The 23,495-nt window shown below is 44.9% G+C and overlaps 1 protein-coding gene across 2 annotated transcripts in view; it reads right to left on the bottom strand.

Annotated features, from left to right (window-relative positions):
• The window catches only part of LOC139240186 (NAD(P) transhydrogenase, mitochondrial-like), a 286,175-nt gene that overhangs the window by 41,894 nt on the left and 220,786 nt on the right, over positions 1–23,495 (bottom strand). The window contains exons 19-20 of one of the 2 annotated variants that reach the window (XM_070868615.1): positions 13,566–13,647; positions 4,757–4,875 (exon numbers count right to left, since the gene is read on the bottom strand). In XM_070868615.1, the coding sequence (XP_070724716.1) occupies positions 4,757–4,875; positions 13,566–13,647 (201 nt within the window). Of the gene's footprint in view, positions 1–4,756; positions 4,876–5,889; positions 6,039–13,565; positions 13,648–23,495 lie in introns of those variants that run through there. The other variant, XM_070868624.1, reaches the window with a different exon arrangement.

Here is a 23,495-nt window from a genome sequence, read left to right as displayed (position 1 = left end):
GCTGATCGAGTGCAGAAGGAAGCCATTTCGGTCCATCATGCCCGCGCTGGCCGACAAAGAGCCACACGGCCCTCGGTCAGCAGCCCTGAAGGTTACATATAAACCTATGAACAATGAACAATGGCTGAAAGGTAAAGAGCATCAGGCCCAACCAGCCCCACACAACTGCGATACCCCATGTATCACAACATTTTACACTCCACCCCACCCGGAGCCATGCGGTCTCCTGGGAGAGGCAAAAAAACAGCTAAAAAATCCAGGCCATCATAAAGCACGGGCAGTTCCATTTATGATGAGGGAGAAGGTCAAAATCGAACTGGACAGACTCCAGCGTGAAGGGATCATATCACCGGTTGAATTTAATGAATGGGCCAGCCCCATTGTTCCTGTGCTAAAAAGTGATGGCACAGTCAGAATCTGTGGAGAATACAAGGCTACGATCAACACGGTTTCGAAACAGGATCAGTAACCGTTACCGAAGGCTGATGACTTGTTTGCAACGCTAGCCAAGGGGAAGTCGCTCACCAAACTGGACTTGACGTCGACCTACTTGACACAGGAGCTGGTCGAGACGTTGAAGAGATTTACGTGCATTAACATGCTTAAAGGACTGTTTATTTATCACAGGTTTCCTTTTGGAATTCGCTCGGCTGCAGCAATATTTCAGAGGAACATGGAGAGTCTACTGAAGTCCGATCCCAGGACCGTCGCGTTCCAAGATGACAACCTGATCACAGGTCGTGACTCCGAGGAACATCTGAACAACCTGGAAGAGGTTCTACATCGTCTGGACAAAGTGGGACTCAGACTGAAACATTCGAAGTGCGTCTTCATGGCACCAGAGGTCGAATTCCTGGGGAGGAAAATTGCTGTTGACGGCATCAGGCCCACGGACGCGAAAACCAAGGCCATCAAGAATGTACCCAAGCCGCAGAATGTGACGGAGCTGCGTTCGTTCCAGGGTCTACTCAACTACTTTGGTAACTTCCTACCTAAATTCAGCACCTTATTAGAACCACTGCACATGCTGCTATGAAAAGGCGACAACTGGGTATGGGGTGCGTCTCAAGACAGAGCTTTTGAGAAAGCCACTAATCTTCTTTGCTCTAACAAGCTGCTGGTACATTATGACCCATGTAAACGTTTAGTATTGGCCTGTGATACTTCGTCATATGGAATTGGTTGCGTACTCGAACAAGCTAATAAGTCAGGTAAACTTCAACCTGTCGCGTATGCTTCAAAAAGTTTGTCTAAAGCGGAAAGAGCCTACAGCATGATAGAGAAAGAAGCACTTGCCTGTGTGTATGGGGTTAAAAAGATGAATCAGTACCTGTTTGTGGTCTTTGGTTTGAACTGGAGACAGATCACAAGCCGCTCATTTCACTGTTCTCTGAAAATAAAGGTATTAATACCAATGCTTCATCCCACATCCAGAGGTGGGTGCTGACATTATCCACTTACGATTATGTCATTCGCCATAGACGTGGCACCGAGAATTGTGCCGATGCTTTGAGCCGTCTGCCGTTGCCCACACCGGAGGTGGAAACGCCACAACCGGCAAATCTATTGTTAGTTATGGATGCTTTTGAGAGTGAAGGAACCCCTGTCACAGCTCAACAAGTTCAGACCTGGACAGCCAGGACCCAATTTTATCGGTGGTGAAGAGTTGCATCCTCAAAGGTGATTGGTCTGCCATAGCCAAGCAAATGTGCGAGGAGACCAAACCTTACATTCATCGCAAAGACGAACTGTCCATTCAGTCAGATTGTATACTGTGGGCAATCGTGTTGTTGTGCCCAAGAAAGGGAGAGAGAAATTTGTATGTGAGCTACCATAGCACACATCCCGGCATTGTAATGATGAAAACCATCGGCAGGCCTCATGTATGGTGGCCGTGAATTGACTCTGAGCTGGAATCATGTGTGCATCAGTGCAACACCTACATGCAGCTCAGCAAAGCACCAGCGGAATCGCCGCTGAGTCTGTGGTCGTGGCCGTCCAAACCATGGTCCAGGATCCACATAGACTTTGCAGGTTCCTTCCTGGGGAAGATGTTTTTAGTTGTGATGGATGCATATTCGAAGTGGATAGAGTGTATAATCATATCATCCAGCACATCCACAGCTACCATTGAGAATCTCAGTGTCATGTTCGTGACACATGGTCTGCCTAACATCATTGTTAGCGACAACGGATCGTGCTTCACCAGTCAGGAGTTTCAAGAGTTCATGAAACTCAATGGTATCAAACATGTAAGGTCAGCACTATTCAAACCTGCATCCAATGGGCAAGCAGAACTTGCTGTCCAAATCATAAAGCAGAGTATGAAGCGAGTAACCCAAGGGTCACTGCAGACCCGCCTGTCATGCATACTGCTTAGTTACAAAACAAGACCACACACACTTACCGGGGTCTCGCCTGCTGAACTAATGATGAAGAGAGGTCTTAAGACCAAGCTATCTCTTGTACACCCTGACTTGAATAATCATGTTGAATATAGAAGACAAAGTCAGCAAGGGTATCACGATCGTGCAGCTGTGTCATGCGATATTTCTGTAAATGATCCTGTATATGTTCTGAATTGTGGTCAGGGTCCCAAGCTGGTACTGTCATGGCCAAGGAGGGCAACAGAGTATTTATTGTCAAGCTCAAAAATGGGCAAACATGCAGGAAACATATGGATCAGACAAAGCTGCGGCACACAGACGAACCGGAACAGTCGGAGGAAGAGACAATCGACGACCAACCAACCTACCCCCAGTCATCAGAGGACTCAGTGGTCATCAGTGATTCAGGACTTTCAATCACTGACATGTTCAATGAAAATGGACTTTCAATCCCTGACATGGCCATTGCCACTTCCACCAGGTCAGCCACCCAGCCACTAGTCACAACAGACTCTGAACACTCACCCAAGGCTGGAGTTGAACTGAGACAGTCAACCCGGGAGCGTAAAACACTAGACCGTCTCAATTTGTAAAAGACTGTGTTAATATCTCAGAGGTGGGTATTATCATGTATGTACTTTTGGGATCACTAGCCACTAGGGGGCGTCACTGTTGGAGGCCATTGAGCTGCACACACGTGCGTGCAGCCCAAGTATAAAAGGCCAGCCATTTTGTATATTAGTCATTTTGTGCCTTAATAAAGCCGAGCCAAGGTCATACCTCTTGGAGTTAAACAGTATTCAGTCTAACAGTTATTGCATACACAACAGGTTCCGACCACAAAAAAAATCCGAAAATAGCTGGTGGTCCCGCTCCAACGCAGAGGCCCACACATCCCAGGAGCGTAATCGCTTCTTGGGATCACGTAGTTTTTGACCACCAATCACAATGTAGTATTCTTATTCATAGTAATGGGAGCGCCGAGTTCCCATTGCTATCAATGAGAATACCCCTAAAATCAAAGAAAATGCACACATAAATAAAAAGAACACCACTTTTTAAAAAAGTAATAGAAATTAAATTACATTCAATAACCCCGAACTTGGTGGAAGCTAGTTCCACCTAAGTGCCGCCCAAAGGGACCAGAGATCCTAACTATACTTTGGGCGGAAGTTTCATGAAAAAGTCCTGGAAAGACCGTCCGGCGGCAAAAAAATGACTTATGCCCTGAATCTGGGTGGCAGCGGGCGGGAGCTCTCAATCTCGGCGGCAAATGCAATCCTCGGCAAAGTACCGCCGAGGACTGAGTCGGGTCCAGGGAGGGGGAACAGATAAAATTAAACATTTCCAATAAATAAAAAACAAAACTCTAGAAAACCTTCAGGGAACCCCATCCACCTGAATCGCTGGAAAAAAAATTAAGTAAAGAAGTTTACTAACCTTTATTTGCAGGTCTTCATACTTACCACTGCGGTTAGACCTGCCTCCACATGACGGTCCTTCTCCTGCTGCAGCAGACTCCCGCCCGGAACAAACTGACAGCTCGGCGGGCGGGAGGACACTTACGTGAGTTGCACGCCAGCGAAGGTCAGGGGGCGATCCCCAGCGGGAAGCCTCCATCAAACTCGCTCGGAGGGGAGACTTCCCAGAAAACTCGGCAGCAGTGGGCAGCAAGTCCACCAAGTTTTATTAAATGCTTTATTAAAAAATATATTTTTTTTTTAAATTAAAAAAAAATGTTTTAATGGTGTTAAACATAAGCTTACTTTCATGGGCAGGGTTTTTAAATACAAAAATAAGTAATAACATTTATTTTTTCCATCTTTTAAAACTCTTACATTGATAAAAGCAGGCCTTACGCCTGCTTTTACCAGGTGTAGGCATTTGAAGGACATTCGCTGGACAAGAGTTGTGCAAATAGACCAAATCTCCGCCCCTTCGCCCAGGGAGACGCGCGAGTTTCACGCGCCTAAACCCGGAACTGGTGGGGCCTCTTCGGGTGTGTGCGCACATCATACGCACCCGGAGAGGCCGCAATTTACGGCCCACTGTCTCCCCCTCTCTCTCTTTCCCCTTCTTCTCCATCCTTCCCTCTCCTTCCCCTTCTCTCTTTTCACTCTCCCTCCCCTCTGCTCACCTCTCTACCTTCCCCGTCCATCCCCCTCTTTTTCCTCCCTCTCTCCTATCTTCCACCCCACCCTCACTCCCCTACCTCTTTCCCCCGCTCCGCCTTAGGTTTCTCATGAAAGAAAAGACTTTAATAATGTTTAACCCTGTTGACAAACTCCAAAGATAAAGACACAACACGTTGGTTAACAAAAGATGCAAGTTTTTGTCCTTCAAGGAAGCACTTTTTCTTAAACACCTACCTGGAAAGTCTGTATTGATTTCATCCATTTCCAGTACAATATCATACGGAACTCCAGCTTCAGCAAGCAGTACATTCAGCTGTCCGGGCATGCGTCCTGCGACAGGGTGGATTCCAAACCTAGGAACAGAGGCAAACAAATGTAATTCAATATTCCAGGCAGGCAGTGGCCCTTAATTGCATCCCTAGTCTTGAATGAACCAAATTTCCTCTTGACTTTACAGCAGAAGAATTCTTCTAGTGTCACAATGCTAGATAAAAGTCTAGCCTGACCTTGATTCCTAGGGTTTTGAATAGCCCGTCACTTTAAACTACTGAAACTATCATATAATGGTGAGATAATAACTACGCAACATTAAGGAAGCGTGGGCTGGTCATCAACAATTTGCACCACGTTATCAATTTCATTTCTTCTTCCCATTAGCTGCAACTTGGAGACTCTCGATATGGCTGAGATGTATGTGCCTATGACTTGGGTTTACACTTACAGAAACCTTGGTCTGTTTTTTATTAATCAATATATTGTATTGAATTTCCAAATGTTTAATAAAAGTACATAGGAACAGGAGTAGGCCATTCAGCCCCTCGAGCCTGCTCCACCATTCAATGAGATCATGGCTGATCTGCGATCTAATTCCATATACCCATCTTTAGCTAACAGAAAACTATCAATCTCCGATTTAAAATTAACAATTAATCTGGCATCAATTGTCATTTGCTTAAGAGTTCCAAACTTCTACCACACTTTAAAGGGCTAGACTTTCCCTAAAGCTTGATTGCCGCCTAGAAACACCACCAGCGTACTGCAACTAATGCTGGTGAAAATTTTCATAATAAAGGTAAAAGATATCGCCTGGCGAGAAAATGGATCTTGCACCAATATTCTCGACGGTTAAAGGCGAAACTAGGTGAAACGGGTGGTTCTTACTGGACGGTAAGTACTTAAAGATTTAGTCTGAGGCTGCGGTTGGGCCTAGGGAGGGGGGAAAACTCAAAAAATATTTTTCCACTTAAACTAAAAATAAAGTTATAAAACATTCTCAAGACACTTTTTAACGTAATCGTCGTTTTAGAATTTTAAAAATAATTATAAAAAACCTTTAACTTACCTTACTTTGTAGGGGACTCACCTACCACCCTGTTTCAGGCAGCTTTTCGTGGGCGGTTTCCTCGCCGGAGTGTATGGGTCCCCGTTGAGGCAAAACTTAGATCCTGGCGGTTTTCTCGGCGGTGCACGTGGGCGGTTTGCTCCTCTGTGGTCTTTTCAAAAGGTGGGTGGAACTCTTTAAAAAAATAAAGAGGAAACTTTCGCCGGGCGGTTTTTCATCAAAAGACAGCTGTACCGCCGAGAAAACCGTCGAACATGAAGTCGAAAGTCTAGCCCTTTGTGTGTAAAAGTGTTTCTTAATTTCACTCCTGAAAGGTCTGGCTCTAATTTTTAGACGATGCCCCCTAGTCCTAGAATCCCTAACCAGCAGAAATAGTTTCTCTATATCTACCCAACTGTTCCCCTTAATATATTGAAAAGTTCGATCAGATCACTCCTTAACCGTCTAAATTCTCGGGAATACAATTCTAATTTGTGTATTCTCTCCTGATAACTTAACCCTTGAAGTCCGGGTATCATTCTGGTGATACCTACGCTGCACTCCCTCCGACGCTAATATATCCTTCCTAAGAACTGCTCACAGTATTCCAGGTGTGGTCTAACCAAGGTTTTGTGTAGCTGCAGCATAACTTCCAGCCACTTGTATTCTAGTCCTCTAGGTATAAAGGCCAGCATCCCATTAGCCATTTTGATCATTTTTCGTACCTGCTCATGACATTTTAGTGATCTATGTACATGGACACCCCAAGCGTTTTAAATCTATGGAATTCTCTGCCCTAGAGAGCTGTGCAGGCTGGGTCATTGAATATAGTTAAGGCGGAAATAGAAAGGTTTTTGAGCGGTAAGGGAATAAAGGGTTAGGGGAGCGGGCAGGGAAGTGGAGCTGAGTCCATGATCATATCAGCCATGATCTTATTAAATGGTGGAGCAGGCTCGAGGGGTCAAATGACCTACTCCTGCTCCTAGTGCTTATGTTCTTATGAATATTAAGGGGAGATGGTCAGAATCTCTGTTGGAGATGGTCACTGCCTGGCACTTGTGTGGTGCAAATGTTACTTGCCACTTACCAGCCCAAAAAGAAAAAGAAAATAACCTCTTTCCAACTGTTGACCACATTCTATGCAAACAAATACTTCCTGATGTCTGTCCTAAACTTGACCTTCATAACCTTGAATCTGTGTCTTATTGTCCCACCGCAATGCACAGCTGATTGTTTTCCTTTAATGCTTTAAATATCCAGAGCAGATATCTCCTTTTGAAAAAATTAAGAAACACTTGCACTTATATAGCGCCTTTCAGGACCACCGGACGTCCCAAAACGCTTTACAGCCAATGAAGCACTTTTGAAATGTAGTCACTGTTGTAATGTGGGAAATGCGGCAGCCATTTTGCGCACGGCAAGCTCCCGCAAACAGCAATGTGATAATGACCAGATAAGCTGCTTTTTTATGTTGATTTAGAGATAAATGTTGGCCAAGATACTGGGGATAACTCCCCTGCTCTTCTTCGAAATAGTGCCATGGGATCGTTTACATCCACCCAAGAGAGCAGATGGGGCCTCGGTTTAATGTCTCATCCGAAAGACGACACGTCCAACAGTGCAGCACTCCCTCAGCACTGCACTGGAGCGTCAGCCTAGACATGCTTAAGTCCCTGGAGTAGGTCTTGAACCTGCAACCTTCAGACTCAGAGGCAAGTGTGCTACCCACTGAGTCACAGCTGACCCAGCCCAAGCCTGAATGTTGTCCAGATCTTGCTACATGGACTGCTTTATTATTTGATGAGTTGCAAATGGAACTGAACACTGTGCAATCATCAGCGAACATCCCCACTTCTGACCTTATGATGGAGGGAAGGTCATTGATGAAGCAGCTGAAAATAGTTGGGCCTGGGACACTGACCTGAGAAACTCTTGCGGCGACGTCCTGGGCGTGTGATGATTGGCCTTCAACAACCACAACCATCTTCCTTATGTTAGGTATAACTCCTGCCAGTGGAGGGTTTTCCCCCTGATTTCCACTGACTTCAGTTTTACGAGGGTTCCTTTATGCCACACTCGGTCAAATGCTGCCTTGATGTCAAGGGCAGTCACTCTCATCTCATCTCTGGAATTCAGCTCTTCTGTCCATGTTTGGACCAAGGCTGTAATGAGGTCTGGAGCCAATTGGCCCTGGCAGAACCCAAACTGAGCATTGGTGAGCAGGTTATTTGTAAGTAAGTGCCGCTTGATAGCACTGTCAATGACACCTTCCATCACTTTGCTGATGATTGTGAGTAGGCTGATCGGGCGGTAATTGGCCAGATTGGATATTTTTCCTCTTTTTTGAGGACAGGACATATCTGGGAAATTTTCCACTTTGTCGGGTAGATGTCAGTATTGTAAGTGTACTGGAACAGCTTGGCTAGAGTCGCGGCTAGTTGTGGAGCACAAGTCTTCAGCACTGCAGCCAGCACATTGTCGGGGCCCATAGCCTTTCCTGTATCCAGTGTGCTCAGCCGTTTCATGATATCACATGGAGTGAATCGAATTGGCTGAAGAATGGTTTCTGTGATGGCAGAGACCTCAGATGGAGGCCGATATGGATCATCCACTCGGCACTTTTAGCTGAAAATGGCTGCAAAGGCTTCAGCCTTGTCTTCTGCCCTCATGTGCTGGGCTCTGCCATCACTGAGGGTGAAAATAAGAACATAACAAATAGGAGCAGGAGTAGGCCATTTGGCCCCTCGAGTCTGCTCCGCCATTCAATAAGATCATGGCTGATCTGATCATGGACTCAGCTCCACTTCCCTGCCCACTCCCCATAACACTTTACTCCCTATTGCTCAAAAATCTGTCTATCCCCGCCTTAAATATATTCAATGACCCAGCCGTCACAACTCTCTGGGGCAGAGAATTCCATAGATTTACAACCCTCTGAGAGAAGAAATTCCTCCTCATCTCAGTTTTAAATGGGTGGCCCCTTATTCTAAGATAATGCCCCCTAGTTTTAGTCTCCCCTATCAGTGGAAACATCCTCTCTGCTTGAATAGTCTGTGAGACAGCTTGCCCAATTGTGGCACAAGTCCCCAGATGATTGTGAGGAGGACTTTGCAGGGTTGACTGGGCTGGGTGTGCCTTTGTTGTGTCTGAATCTGGTGCCTAGGTTGATGATGGGTGGTCCGTTCAGTTTTATTCTTATTGTACTTCATCTCCGAAAGGCTCTGACACTTGTGGATGAATGATGGACAACAGGTATCCTCAGGTACCTTACCCAGTGATCTTTCTTCTTGTGTCACCATAAATAGTGACTGTTGCAGAGGCATCACTGCGCTGTTCCATCCTATCTTCACCCACTGTCCACGTGAGCACATTTTCCAGCAGTGATCCCTGAGTAGCAATCAGGACCCGGAAACCTGCCCCCTCCCACCCCACTGAGGCAGATTTAGTGGTTCCTCTGTCATCACTCCAATTGAGGTCAGCTAATTTAGCACAGACCAGGGATCAGGTCTGCAAAGTTCATGGTGTATTTGGCTTGTTACTTCTGGCAGGATATGGGATTCTCCCATTGACTCGTTGGGGTACAATAGCATAGTGGTTATGTTACTGGACTAGTAATCCAAAAGGCTGGATTAATAATCTGAAGACATGAGTTCAAATCTGAGGAATTTAAATTTATTGCAGGGGAGAGGTGCACTGACATGCAACGACATAAATTGCATTTGTGTCGTACTTTTGGCTCTCTCCGGACCCGTACTCTGCGTCCAGAATACCGCCAAAGCCCTGCCAGCAGTAGTAAGTATGAAGACCCGCAAAAAAGTTAAGTTAAAGTTTTTATTTTTTAACTTTTTTCAGCGATTTAGTAGGTAAGAGTTTTGAGAATGTATTGTGAATATTTTTTGCAATCCCCCCCCCCCACCCCCCGATAAGCAAGGCCTTTCTCGCAGCGCTACCGACATCGGATTAAAGTTGCCAAAACTCATGGTTTGCGCCATCCTAGACTGGGTGTTGTGTAATGAGAGAGGAGTAATTAGCACTCTCATGCGAGGCCCCTTGGGGAAGAGTGACCGTAATATGGTAGAATTCTTCATTATGATGGAGAGTGACACAGTTAATTCAGAGACTAGAGTCCTGAACGTAAGGAAAGGTAACTGCGATGGTATGAGATGTGATTTGGCTAGGATAGACTGGCGAATGATACTTAAAGGGTTGACAGTGGATAGGCAATGGCAGACAGTTAAAGATCACATGGATGAACTTCAACAATTGTATATCCCTGTCTGGCGTAAAAATAAAACGGGGAAGGTGGCTCAACCGCGAACAAGGGAAATTAGGGATAGTATTAAATCCAAGGAAGAGGCATATAAATTGGCCAGAAAAAGCAGCAAACCTGAGGACTGGGAGAAATTTAGAATTCAGCAGAGGAGGACAAAGGGGTTAATTAGGAGGGGGAAAAATAGAGTATGAGAGTAAGCTTGCAGGGAACATAAAAACTGACTGCAAAAGCTTCTACAGATACGTGAAGAGAAAAAGATTCCTGAAGACAAATGTAGGTCCCTTGCAGTCAGAATCAGGTGAATTTATAATGGGGAACAAAGAAATGGCAGACCAATTGAACAAATACTTTGGTTCTGTCTTCACGAAGGAAGACACAAATAACCTTCCGGAAATACTAGGGGACCAAGGGTGTTGCGAAAAGGAGGAACTGAAGGATATCCTTATTAGTCAGGAAATTATGTTAGGGAAATTGATGGGATTGAAGGCCGATAAATCCCCGGGACTGATAGTCTGCATCCCAGAGTACTTAAGGAAATGGCCCTAGAAATAGTGGATGCATTGGTAGTCATTTTCCAACATTCTATAGACTCTGGATCAGTTCCTATGGATTGGAGGGTAGCTAATGTAACATCACTTTTTAAAAAAGGAGGGAGAGAGAAAATAGGGAATTAAAGACCGGTTAGCCTGACATCGGTGGTGGGGAAAATGTTGGAACCAATTATTAAAGATGGAATAGCAGCGCATTTGGAAAGCAGTGACAGGATCAGTCCAAGTCAGCATGATTTTATGAAAGGGAAATTATGCTTGACAAATCTTCTAGAATTTTTTGAGGATGTAACTAGTAGAGTGGACAAGGGAGAACCAGTGGATGTGATGTATTTGGACTTTCAAAAGGCTTTTGACAAGATCCCACACAAGAGATTAGTGTGCAAAATTAAAGCACATGGTATTGGGGGTAATGTATTGATGTGGATAGAGAACTGGTTGGCAGACAGGAAGCAAAGAGTAGGAAGAAACGGGTCCTTTTCAGATTGGCAGGCAGTGACTAGTGGGGTACCGCAAGGTTCAGTGCTGGGACCCCAGCTATTTACAATATACATTAATGATTTGGATGAAGGAAATTGAATGTAATATCTCCAAGTTTGCAGATGACACTAAGCTGGGTGGCGGTGTGAGCTGTGAGGAGGACGCTAAGAGGCTGCAGAGTGACTTGGACAGGTTAGGTGAGTGGGCAAATGCATGGCAGATGCAGTATAATGTAGATATATGTGAGGTTATCCACTTTGGTGGCAAAAACAGGAAGGCAGAATATTATCTGAATGGTGACAGATTAGGAAAAGGGGAGGTGCAACGAGACTTGGGTGTCATAGTACATCAGTCATTGAAAGTTGGCATGCAGGTACAGTAGGCGGTGAAGAAGGCAAATGGCATGTTGGTCTTCATAGCAAGAGAATTTGAGTATAGGAGCAGGGAGGTCTTACTGCAGTTGTACAGGGCCTTGGTGAGGCCACACCTTGAATATTGTGTACAGTTTTAGTCTCCTAATCTGAGGAAGGACATTCTTGCTATTGAGGGAGTGCAGCGAAGGTTCACCAGACTGATTCCCGGGATGGCAGGATTGACATATGAAGAAAGACTGGATCGACTAGGCTTATATTCACTGGAATTTAGAAGAATGAGAGGGGATCTCATAGAAACATATAAAATTCTGACGGGATTGGTCAGGTTAGATGCAGGAAGAATGTTGCCGATGTTGGGGAAGTCCAGAACCAGGGTCACTGTCTAAGGATAAGGGGTAAGCCATTTCGGACTGAGATGAGGAGGAACTTCTTTACTCAGAGAATTGTGAACCTGTGGAATTCTCTGCCACAGAAAGTTATTGAGGCCAGTTCGTTAGATATATTCAAAAGGGAGTTAGATGTGGCCCTTACGGCTAAAGGGATCAAGGGGTATGGAGAGAAAGCAAGAATGGGGTACTGAAGTTGCATGATCAGCCATGATCTTATTGAATGGCGGTACAGGCTCGAAGGGCCGAATGGCCTACTCCTGCAACTATTTTCTATGTTTCTATGTGAATCCTCGTGTGACACCGACTTTACCGATGCGGGTGCAGAAGTAAAGGCCGAAAGTTAGGCCTAAAAACAGTAGCACAGTGAAAATGGTAATTTTGGCGTAAAACTACTGTTTTTGCCGAAAACCAAAAATCATGTCCTACTGAGCCAACTCGGCACCTTACACTCCTGTCCAGTATGCCAAACGGAACCTTTCAAAATTACCCTTATAGATGCTGAATATATATGAGCAGGTTGTAATGTTACATCCCCAATAAGCCAGAAACTGTGTGCTCGAACTTGGTCGAAGCCAAGGCCCGCCCAAGTGCTGTCCAAAGGAGCGCCAATGGCCGCCGAGAGACTGGGTGGTACTGTGCCTGGAAGATTTCTCTAAAAAAGGTGGCAGTACCGCCCGGCGGCAAAATAACGGCTTACGCATCAAACTGGGCAGCAGCAGGCGGGAGCTCTCAATCTCAGCGGCAAATGCACTTGCCGCGCAAGTGTCGCCGAGGATGGAGTCGGGCCCAGGGAGGCTGGAGAAGAAAAAATAAATAAATACTGGAACACCTTCAGGGGACCCCATCCAGGTAAGATGCTGTAAAAATAAATTTTTTAAAAGATGTTCACTAACCTTTTCTTGCAGGTCTTCGTACTTACCGTCGGGGTTAGACCTGCCTCCACGCAGCGATCCTTCCCCCTGCTGACTCCCATCGCCGAGGCACCAGATTGGCAGCTCGGCGGGCAGGATGACACTTGTGCTACTTGGCTGCCAGCAGCCATCAGCGGCCGGTTCCCAGTGGTACTCCCCTCCCGCCCAAATGGAAACTGGCACAGAGGGGAGACCGGCAGCAAAACTCAGCGGCAGTCAGTGGCAATATCGGGGCCTGTGTATTTCACTGAACTGCTCAGAGAGTCCTGACAATACATTTGTGGACTTTAGTAGGCAACATCCACAATATTGTACTGTCACACATGCAATATATCAATCAAACCACCAATGTCAACCGTTTTAATGTAAAGTTCTGATTTGTGTTATAAGTGACCTAACAGCACTTGATTGGCCACGGGGGGTCGGGGGTTGAATTTTTGGTCGAAGATCCTCGGAAATTCCTGGAAAATAGTGTTTTTCTGGCATTTCTGAGGCTCTTCTGCTGAAGTTATGAGAGTCCCCCGTGGAAATTTGCCCCCAGTTATAGACAATGGAAATGTATTGCATTCCCAAGCACAACATTTTTAATACTCACACACAATGCTGCCCTCACACACCCACCAACAACAACAAGAAATCAAGAATATAGTGTGCTGCCTGCTACAGACACGTGGATTGATACCTGGAGTTTAGGAGGTGATTACACAGCTAAACCCACAAGCCAAATGTATTCTGGAGGGTACATACCGGATGTTCTTTCCTTGGATTATAAGCATTTTGGTGAGTTCAGCAATGGGGTACTGAGCCTTAGCAACACAAAGACCATATCCTGTAAAAGGTATAAAAAGTCACAAGTTCACAAACTATTGTAACAGAATTCTTCAATTAGGTATTGTTCCATAATTGACATTTTCGCTCAGGGCTTGACTTCAAGAATTGTAGTCCTAAACACCATAAAATTAAGCAGCTAATGAAATTCTGGTATATTATTTTAAAAAGTATATATTCATAACAGAATCACTATTTAATCCCAGTGAAGCTACATAGTTATACATTTGGCCAATGTATTGCATCTGATCTTCAGTCATTTATTTCTCTTACCATCTCCTTCTTCAGTCTCACATTCATGTCTGGTAAAGTAATGGAGTCATAGAAACATAGAAAATAGGTGCAGGAGCAGGCCATTCAGCCCTTCGAGCCTGCACCACCATTCAATAAGATCATGGCTGATCATTCACCTCAGTACCCCTTTCCTGCTTTCTCTCTATACCCCTTGATTCCGTTAGCCGTAAGCGCTATATTTAACTCCCTCTTGAATATATCATCAGGAACAAACCGTACAATGTTTGTATGAAATAATCCAGTAACTAATAGTCAACTTGGTTTCAGAGGGGGCTGACCCTGCCTGACCAAACTCTTTTCTGAGGATGTGACATCCCAAAGGCCTTTGATAAAATTCTTTATGAAAAGCTACTGCCAAAACTGTAGACAGTCGGAATTCAAGGTGAACCCTAGATATTGATAAGCAACTGATTAAAGGGAAGCAGTGGGATTTTATTAGGGAAGTAATGTTAAGGTGAAGGTGGTGGGAGAGAAAAAGGAATGAGAGTGAAAGCCCCAGGGATCGGTGATAGGGCTCCTATTACTGAATATATTAGGGCATTGAATATATTTAAAGGTGGAGATAGACAGATTTTTGAGCAATAAGGGAATAAAGGGTTATGGGGAGTGGGCAGGGAAGTGGAGCTGAGTCCATGATCAGATCAGCCATGATTTTATTAAATGGCAGAGCAGACTCGAGGGGTCAAATGGCCTACTCATCCTCCTATTTCTTATGTTTTTATGTTAATCTACATTACCAATTTAGATACAGAAATCCAATGTAAATGGGTTAAATTTGCAGATGATATTAAACTAGGAGGGACATTTGAGTCAGAGGAAGCAGTCAAGGACCACCATCATTAATTTATATACTGCTCCTCATGTGTGGAAAGGTATCTCAAAGCACTTGTACATTAAGGAGGAAAAATACATTTCACATCGAGCATACGTATCGGGTGCCAATTACATCATCAATACCCAACTGCTACTGTTACCTAGCGACCCGAGTAGGAAGCGCCTCTGCGTTCATGCCAGGTCAACCCAGCGACAAAGGGGTTTAGAGCCAGAAGAGGCCCTCGAAAAGTAGTTTTTAAAAATTATTTTATTTGACTTTCCTTTTTGGGGCCAGAAGGAGCAGAACTCTTCCCACCGACTTCCTGCCCAGAATGGATGGGACGTCAGCCAGCAGAATTTAAATGACACCTGGGACTTAAAATAGCACGGGCCTCATTTTTGGAGAAGCGGATGTGTCCCTTAACTCACACCACTGTTCACCCGCCCAAAACTGGCTCGGAGTTAAATTTGAGGCTTACGTCTTCTTGTCGAGTTTCGTCAGTTGCTGTTCCTTTATGTTCAGTCACTTTATGTATGTAGTTTATAAAAACACAAGTGCAGTTCAAATCCCTGCACCAAGTGTATTTTCGATACTTATTTTGCAGGTCTTTTCAAACTGACTTTCATACTGTGTGCTCCAAGGGAGAAGGAACCAAGCTAACTTTGAAAGCACAGATTTTGTTTGGTTAAATGCATAATAGCCAATTAATCTGAATCCAAGTGAAAGATCCCAACAAGCTAAGACAACCAGCGAATGAGTATTGAAGTGGCTGGGTCTGTGTATCGAGTTATAAGCAGGTTGTTGAACCAGTTGGAAACTTCACAGGAAAAGATAAGATAGACGAGCTAATTCCTGTATCTAAAAGGTATCTGTAAAAGAGTAGCTTCGAATTAAACTTTGACTCATTCATTTATCCACTCCCCAAGTTAGATAAAAAAGTATTTCTACTGCAAATACACAACTCTATTATATCATGTTAGATTATTCACTTGTTCATTGTTGGTTTAATAAATTGATTAATATCTTAAACATGAGGTCTGATGTGATGCTCTATGGCTTTCCAAGAATCACATAAGATCTTAAGGAGGCAGAACAGTTATTTCCCAGTTTTGATAAAGCTGCAGTTACACACTATCTTGCGCAACACAATTTTGTTAGCGGAATGCAGAAAGAAAAACCAGCCAAAAATTGGTTTATAGAGAGTGGAGACTGGGAGGCTGGATATGATGGCTAAACAGCCATCTCCTGCTCGTAGTCCCTCAACTAGGGGAACATTTAAGGACAGGCCATGTACATAAAATATACAAACAAGTTCACAACTCACAGGGGGCAAAGACCAGAAAAACGCATTGAAATCATATACCTAGTGAACTCAAGCACTGAATCAAAGTACAGTAATTGTTTTCAATACATTTTGTAGTCCAGCACAATATTCTGGGGAGAAAGAAAGGCCACGGTTTTGCTGGTGCTCAGCAGACGGGATGGGTGGCGGGTCAGCAGTGAAATTTTAAATGATTGACAGCGGGTCAAAACGCGCACACCTGCATTTCCCGATGTCGGGACTGCCAGCACAGAGCAGACCCGACAGGTAGTGGCGGGGGACCCAATTCAAATCATTAGTGACTTGTTTACAGCCACTTAGCAATGCTTTTCTTCCTAGCCTTTTGAATTTGACAGGTCGCTCACCGATTTCCCGCTGTGTCTAGACTGCGTCTGTGAAGCTGAGGCGGGAGGTTTGTGGCCATTGATTCAGCTGATGAGTTGACAGCTTCAAATGTCAAGTCAAAGCTCCTAGCTAATTGAGAAATGTTCCCTTAACCACTAGATTTTCTAAACTGCATTTCCACTACAAATTTAGAATGCTGCAAGTCTTTACACAAGTCTCCATCCAATCTGACCTCGTTACCTCTCCCACCATTGACAGATCGCTTCTGTCATCCCTACTTTACCTGCCATCTATTCCAATAGCATCAGTGCACTTTATACAGTCTCACCTTGGTCCTCAGAATCTGAACATGATCAACACCAACACCAGCATCACCAGGCACACCTGTAGCACCAACAACCACACCAACCTTCTCCGCAATCACCTGATGCTGCACAGGATAGAGGGCATCAGCACCTGAGCACATTGATGCCCGAGACGCCAAGGATGCTCTCACCATGGCCACATATACTTCACTTGACACTGCACACCCTGGCCACCACATGATGCGCCAGGTTGGCAACACCCCACACCAACAACATAAAGCATCTTTACAATGCCGAAGCAATTCCTTTCACACTCATCAGCATTGCAGGTGGTACTGTTATGTCTCACCATTCACTGCAACTCACTAAACCACTTCCAAAGGTGCACACAAACCTGTCCAAGATGCAAAGTATTGAAAATAAAGATTTCAATGACGCATCATCAGTCGGTTTCCTTAAAGGGCCCATGCGCAAATTTACTTTGACATTTGTGCTGTCAGTGTTCTCCAGCATTGGTTACTGCAGAAGATAAAGGTACGTGGAGTCAGAGGAAATGTATTAGCATGGATAGAGAATTGGCTGGCTAACAGAAAGCAGAGAGTCAGGATAAATGGGTCCTTTTCGGGTTGGAAATCGGTGGTTAGTGGTGTGACACAGGGATCGGTGCTGGGACCACAACTGTTTACAATATACATAGATGACCTGGAAGAGGGGACAGAGTGTAGTGTAACAACATTTGCAGATGACACAAAGATTAGTGGGAAAGCGGGTTGTGTAGAGGACACAGAGAGGCTGCAAAGAGATTTAGATAGGCTAAGCGAATGGGCTAAGGTTTGGCAGATGGAATACAATGTCGGAAAATGTGAGGTCATCCACCTTGAAAAAAAAAAGTGAAAGGGAATATTATTTGAATGGGGAGAAATTACAACTTTCTGCGGTGCAGAGGGACCTGGGGGGTCCTTGTGCATGAATCCCAAAAAGTTAGTTTGCAGGTGCAGCAGGTAATCAGGAAGGCGAATGGAATGTTGGCCTTCATTGCGAGAGGGATGGAGTACAAAAGCAGGGAGGTCCTGCTGTAACTGTGCAGGGTATTGGTGAGGCCGCACCTGGAGTACTGTGTGCAGTTTTGGTCACCTTACTTAAGGAAGGGTATACTAGCTTTGGAGGGGGTACAGAGACGATTCACCAAGCTGATTCCGGAGATGAGGGGGTTACCTTATGATGATAGATTGAGTAGACTGGTCTTTACTCGTTGGAGTTCAGAAGGATGAGGGGTGATCTTATAGAAATATTTAAAATAATGAAAGGGATAGACAAGATAGAGGCAGAGAGGTTGTTTCCACTGGTCGGGGAGACTAGAACTAGGGAGCACAGCCTCAAAATACGGGGGAGCCAATTTAAAACCGAGTTGAGAAGGAATTTCTTCTCCCAGAGGGTTGTGAATCTGTGGCATTCTCTGCCTAAGGAAGCAGTTGAGGCTATCTCATTGAATGTATTCAAATCACAGATAGATAAGATTTTTAACCAATAAGGGAATTAAGGGTTACCGGGAGCGGGCGGGTAAGTGGAGCTGAGTACACGGCCAGATCAGCCATGATCTTGTTGAATGGCGGAGCAGGCTCGAGGGGCTAGATGGCTTACTCCTGTTCCTAATTCTTATGTTCTGATGTTCTTGACACCACATTAACAGAAACTTCACATGAACATTGGCTAACAACACACAAGTGCCTACCCTTGTGTGTTGTTAGTTGGTATGATTGGACTAGAATGAGGTGAGTGGTGGCTAGTGAGATGGGGAAGTGATAATGTAGATAGAGAGGAATGAGTGGAGGTGAGAAGTAAGTTGGTGTGAGTAAGGATGTGCAGGAGTAGGGTAGGGAAGGCAGAGTGATGGGGATGTGATGAGTGGCAAGCAGGATGAGGTTGAGTGTGGCTTTGCAGTAACATTTCGTGATCTGCTGAGACCATTGAAAGGTTTGCACCACTGCAGCCAGGTCCTCCTGACCACATCACTGCTTGTGCCCTCCTGTGCAATGTGCAACCAGGCTGCATTGGTCTCCTGTGGAGGTCTCTTCTGCCCATTGGAAGGGACGAGAACCTCACTGCGTGCTGTGACTCCCTCCATAAGCATATGGAGGGAGTCATGGGAGAGCCTGGGTGCAGCCGTGCACCTTTGTGCAGTGCTTGTCAGTGTTTGCAGCGGCTCAATGCTGGAGAACACTGACAGCACAAATGTCAAAGTAAATTTGTGCATGGGCCCTTTAAGGAAACCGACTGATGATGTGTCATCAAATGTTTCATCAGACCAGCTTCCTTCAATTGGCCGGGGAATGCACTGGGCGTGCTTAACAAGCCCAATCAGGGGAAATTCATTTCAGAGGCCGGGATGGAGCCAGCAGCAAGACTGCGACCTGCCATGGATCTGCCGAGGTTGGGAAATTCGCAGCCAAAGTTACAGTTGTCCATAAGACTAACGGGCATATTGATCTCTTAGGGAATGCTAAACCAATAAAGCAACTAACAGTTTCCGACTGTATATACATCCAATAGAAAGTGCTTGTTGCCAACTGCAAAAGCTCATGGGAAAACAGGGCCAATGAATAGCTCCCACATCCATCTCCTGGCTGCCGTGGATACATTGGACCATTGTCCACTTGGTTTTCTCTGACTTGCAGCTACTCCTCATCTCTATCCTCAGCAATCCATCAGGCTCCATGGTGAGGCATCCTGTTAATATTGTAGACATTTTCTGGAGCATGGTGAAAGCCTCTCTAATCAGTCCATGTGTGTGAAGTATTGCTCTAACATTGCAAAAGTAGTTTTATTTCTAAAGCAGCCTCTCAGCTGAGCCTGGGCCTCATCATTCATTGAACCTCCATCATATCCATGTAGCTAACTCTCTTGCAGCACATTTGCCACCTGCAGTAGTTTATTCTCCTGCACTTCCTATGCCCTCTGTGCTCCTGGGCTGCACTCTCCTGCTGTACTGAGATCCCCAACAATGGCTGCTACACTCATGTCATGAGCGAAAAGAACTCTCTGCCCGATGCACTTCTGTCAGTTCTCTAGCGCTGCTTCGAAATCTTGTCTTTCATTCAGTGAACTAAAACCAGGTCTGACCTGGAGTTCAAGATTCACGTTTTATTGATATCCTCCTGTGTAATTCTGCACAAGGTGCTCAAATTACAAGGCCTTAACAAGTAAAAGCTGATTTTTGTTCTTTATACTAATTTTCCTGAACCCATTTTTGAGTGGAAGATATCCCCCAAAAGCCACACTACACATGGACGAATATATAGTTAATACTTTCTACTCATATTACACTAATGTTCAATGTTTTTTGATAACATTCGCAAGGAAAGGAAAAGAGGTAAGTTAAAGTTTTTTTTTAATTCTTTTGCAGCGATTCACTGGAAAAGGGTCTTGTGAATGTTTTGCAATTTTTTTATTTTTTACAAAAATATTTTTTGTGTTTTCCTTCTCCCGAGGCCCAACTCGTAGCCTCGGACTAAATTTGACAAGGATCGTGTTTTCCATCGAGAATCCACATACAACGCTGATTTTTCCCGCCAGGCTGATTTTTTTCCATTTTTTGATTAATTTTCTGCCGTTCTTAATAGCAGAATCATAGCGGTATTTTGGGCGGTAAACCGGTGGTGGCGGTTTTTTATTTGGATTGGAAGTCATCAGAACAAATGGCAAAAGCCTAGAATTAGTTATTCTGTAATTTTCCTTCCTTCTATGTAGAAAACAACAAGCCATTGCTCTATGCCTCTCTTTCTCAATTCCCACTTCCCTCTCCACCATGGCCAGCTAACATAGAACTGCCCATTTTTGAACTCAGAGTGCTAACATTCTGTGAAGCAACATGTTGGTACACCTGAGTGTTCTTCATGGGCTGGAATTTGATCAAAAACTGCCACCACCGGTTTACCGCCCAAAAAACCGCTATGATTCTGCTATTAAGAACGGCAGAAAATTAATCAAAAAATGGAAAAAAATCAGCCTGGCGGGAAAAATCAGCGTTGTATGTGGATTCTCGATGGAAAACACGATCCTTGTCAAATTTAGTCCGAGGCTACGAGTTGGGCCTTGGGAGAAGGAAAACACAAAAAATATTTTTGTAAAAAACAAAAAAATAAAAAAATTGCAAAACATTCACAAGACCCTTTTCCAGTGAATCGCTGCAAAAGAATTTTTAACAAACTTTAACTTACCTTTTTTTGCAGGGTTTTCTACCTGCTGCCAATTGAAGGGCTGCTCCAGCTGGTTTCTCCTCGCCGTTTTCCCTCCCCCAACTATGGATCACCGCTACGAACAAATTTAGGCGGGAGTGGTTTTTCAGGGCCCAACATTGCCCAAGCCGTTTTTCCGGCGCACTGCCCTGAAGCACGCCGACTTTGCGCGCTGGAAAGGGCGCCAGAAAAAGGGGCCCCATCCTGGCCGCTCTTCAGAGTCCCCGGAATCGTGGCGTGGCGTGGAGACTGAAGGGAGGGGTGCAGCAACAGGCCAGCGCAGAGAGCACTGCCGGCACCTGCGTGCATGCTCCTGCCTTCCCAACGTGTCCTGTGGGCTGAGAGCAGGACCCGATGCTTGCAGCCCCTATCCCCGGCTGAAGGGATGCCCGATCTCTCCGCACCCTATCACCGGCCGAGAGGCCTCCCGCACCGGCTGGCCGGCTCGCTGAGTTCCCGGGCGAGGTAGGACTTCGGTTCTATTTTTTATTTAGTGGCTGTGCTTGAGACTTTTGATTGGGGGAGGGGTGGGGAGGAGGAGGAGAGTTTTTTGGGGGGCGGGGGGTGGAGAGAATGCGTGTATTGGCGGGGGGGGGGGGAGAGAAAGTGTGTTTGGGGGGGGGCGCTGGAGAGTTTTGGGGGGGGGGGGGAGAAAGGGTGTTTTGTATACCAGCATCTCTCTCTCTCTGGTAAACCCCCCCACCCCCCGTGACATCACAGCCAGCAGCTCGCATTTCTCCGGTAGGATTTACTTCATTTTTATTAGTATTTTAATTGTTTGAGCTTTTCCTTGCAATGTTTGGTGCTTGGTTGTTGAGGTCCTCTCCAGTTCTCTACCCTCCCCTATTGCTGCCCTAATGTCTGCCGAATGTGCGCTGCTTTTTCTTCACTGTCCACAAGGTTTTTCAGAGCTGGCAACATACGCTGACCTAAGTGGATTTGGAGTGAGTTTTGCTAGCCAAAGTGGCAGAAATGTCCAAAACTGTCGTAAGTGTTTGGGAATGCCCCCTTTTGAAAAAAAAACTGACCTAAAAAAAAATCGTACCTGACTGACTTACTCTGGAGCAAATTTTGGGGCGAAAATGATATTTTTTAACTTATGCCAGAAAAAACAACTTACTCCAAAAAAGTTGATGCAAGTCATGGCCAATGTTGGGCCCTCAGTGTTGCACGCCGGCGGTCTGCTCCACAGCGGTATTTCGAAACTGCCGGCGGAATATTTCGATGAAATTGCCACTGGGTGGTTTTCCACCGAAAACGAGGAAATCCCACCGAAAAACGCGGCGGAAAGCTGATGAAATTCCAGCCCAATCGTTGAACATATTAAATAACACAAAGTCATTTAACTAGTCTAAAAATTGAATTCGTATTAACATGGTTTTGATTCTGAATAAGTTTACATGTGATTGGATGCATTAAGCCCTAATGGGTAAATGGCCTTTGCTTGGTATGTTCTTATGATACAAAAAGATGACAATATAATGAGTTAAAGCATCAATACAGCAAGAAAGATTGCTTAACTGAAATGAAGACCAAACATAAGCCATCTGTAGGGATGTCTGAGTCACAGTCTACAAGTGGTCCTTTCGACATTTCATTGTCAACAACTCATTGTTTAACCCCAAGCTGAACTTCAAATGGTGTGCCAATACTAACAGTGGATACTTGGGGCTGGAATTTGATCACCATTTCCACCCCGTTTCTCAGCGGTATTCCTATTTTTTTGTTGAAAACCACCCGGCGATCCAAGTTTCGTCAAAGTCTTCCGCCGGAGGTTTCGAAATACCGCTGGGGAGCGGACCACCGGTGTGCAACACTGGAAAAACTGCCATCGCCCAAGTTTGGTGGTAGCGGTGTTCCGTAGTTGCTCAAAAAAACACCGCCCAGGGGAAACTGCCCAGGAGCAGTAGTGGTGGGTATGAAACCCTGCAAAAAAAGGTAAGTGAACTTTTTTTTTACATTCGTTTGCAACGATTCACTGGAAAAGGGTCCTGTGAAAGTTTCCCGATTTTTATTTTTCTGGAAAAATATTTTTTGTGTTCTCCCCCCTCCCTAGGTCCAACTCGCAGCCTCAGACTAAATTTTGAGTAAGTACCACCCAATTTGACCAGGATCGCCTTTTCCGTCGAGAATCCACGTGGAAGACCAGTTTTTCTCGCCGGGTTAATTTTTTTTCTTTTTTGATCAATTTCCCGCCGGCCTTAATTTAATAATCTTAACGGTTTTTTGGGTGGCAATGCTGCAGTGGAGGTTGTTGATCAAATTCTAGCCATTTAAAGTATAGCTGCTTATCATTTTCTCCCAATCATTTAAACTTCATAGGTAAGTGTATCAGCACTCTTCAGCATCCAGTTATGATTATTCACTCACTTACATGTCTCTTTGTTGATCTACAAAACTGAAAACAATATTCCAAAAATGTTTTAAAATTCCAGTAAACAAAGGAATTTGTGCAATTAAAGTTTGGGATTTAAGCATATTTTTTGTTTTCCCTCTTGCACGTTTTTAACCCTACCCTCCCAGCTCACACTATCC

The sequence above is a fragment of the Pristiophorus japonicus genome, chromosome 2, assembly GCF_044704955.1.
Source record: "Pristiophorus japonicus isolate sPriJap1 chromosome 2, sPriJap1.hap1, whole genome shotgun sequence".
Taxonomy (NCBI): Eukaryota; Metazoa; Chordata; class Chondrichthyes; family Pristiophoridae; genus Pristiophorus; species Pristiophorus japonicus.
The sequence above is the reverse complement of the archived record's forward strand: the minus strand, read 5'-3'. Positions and strand labels throughout refer to the sequence as shown.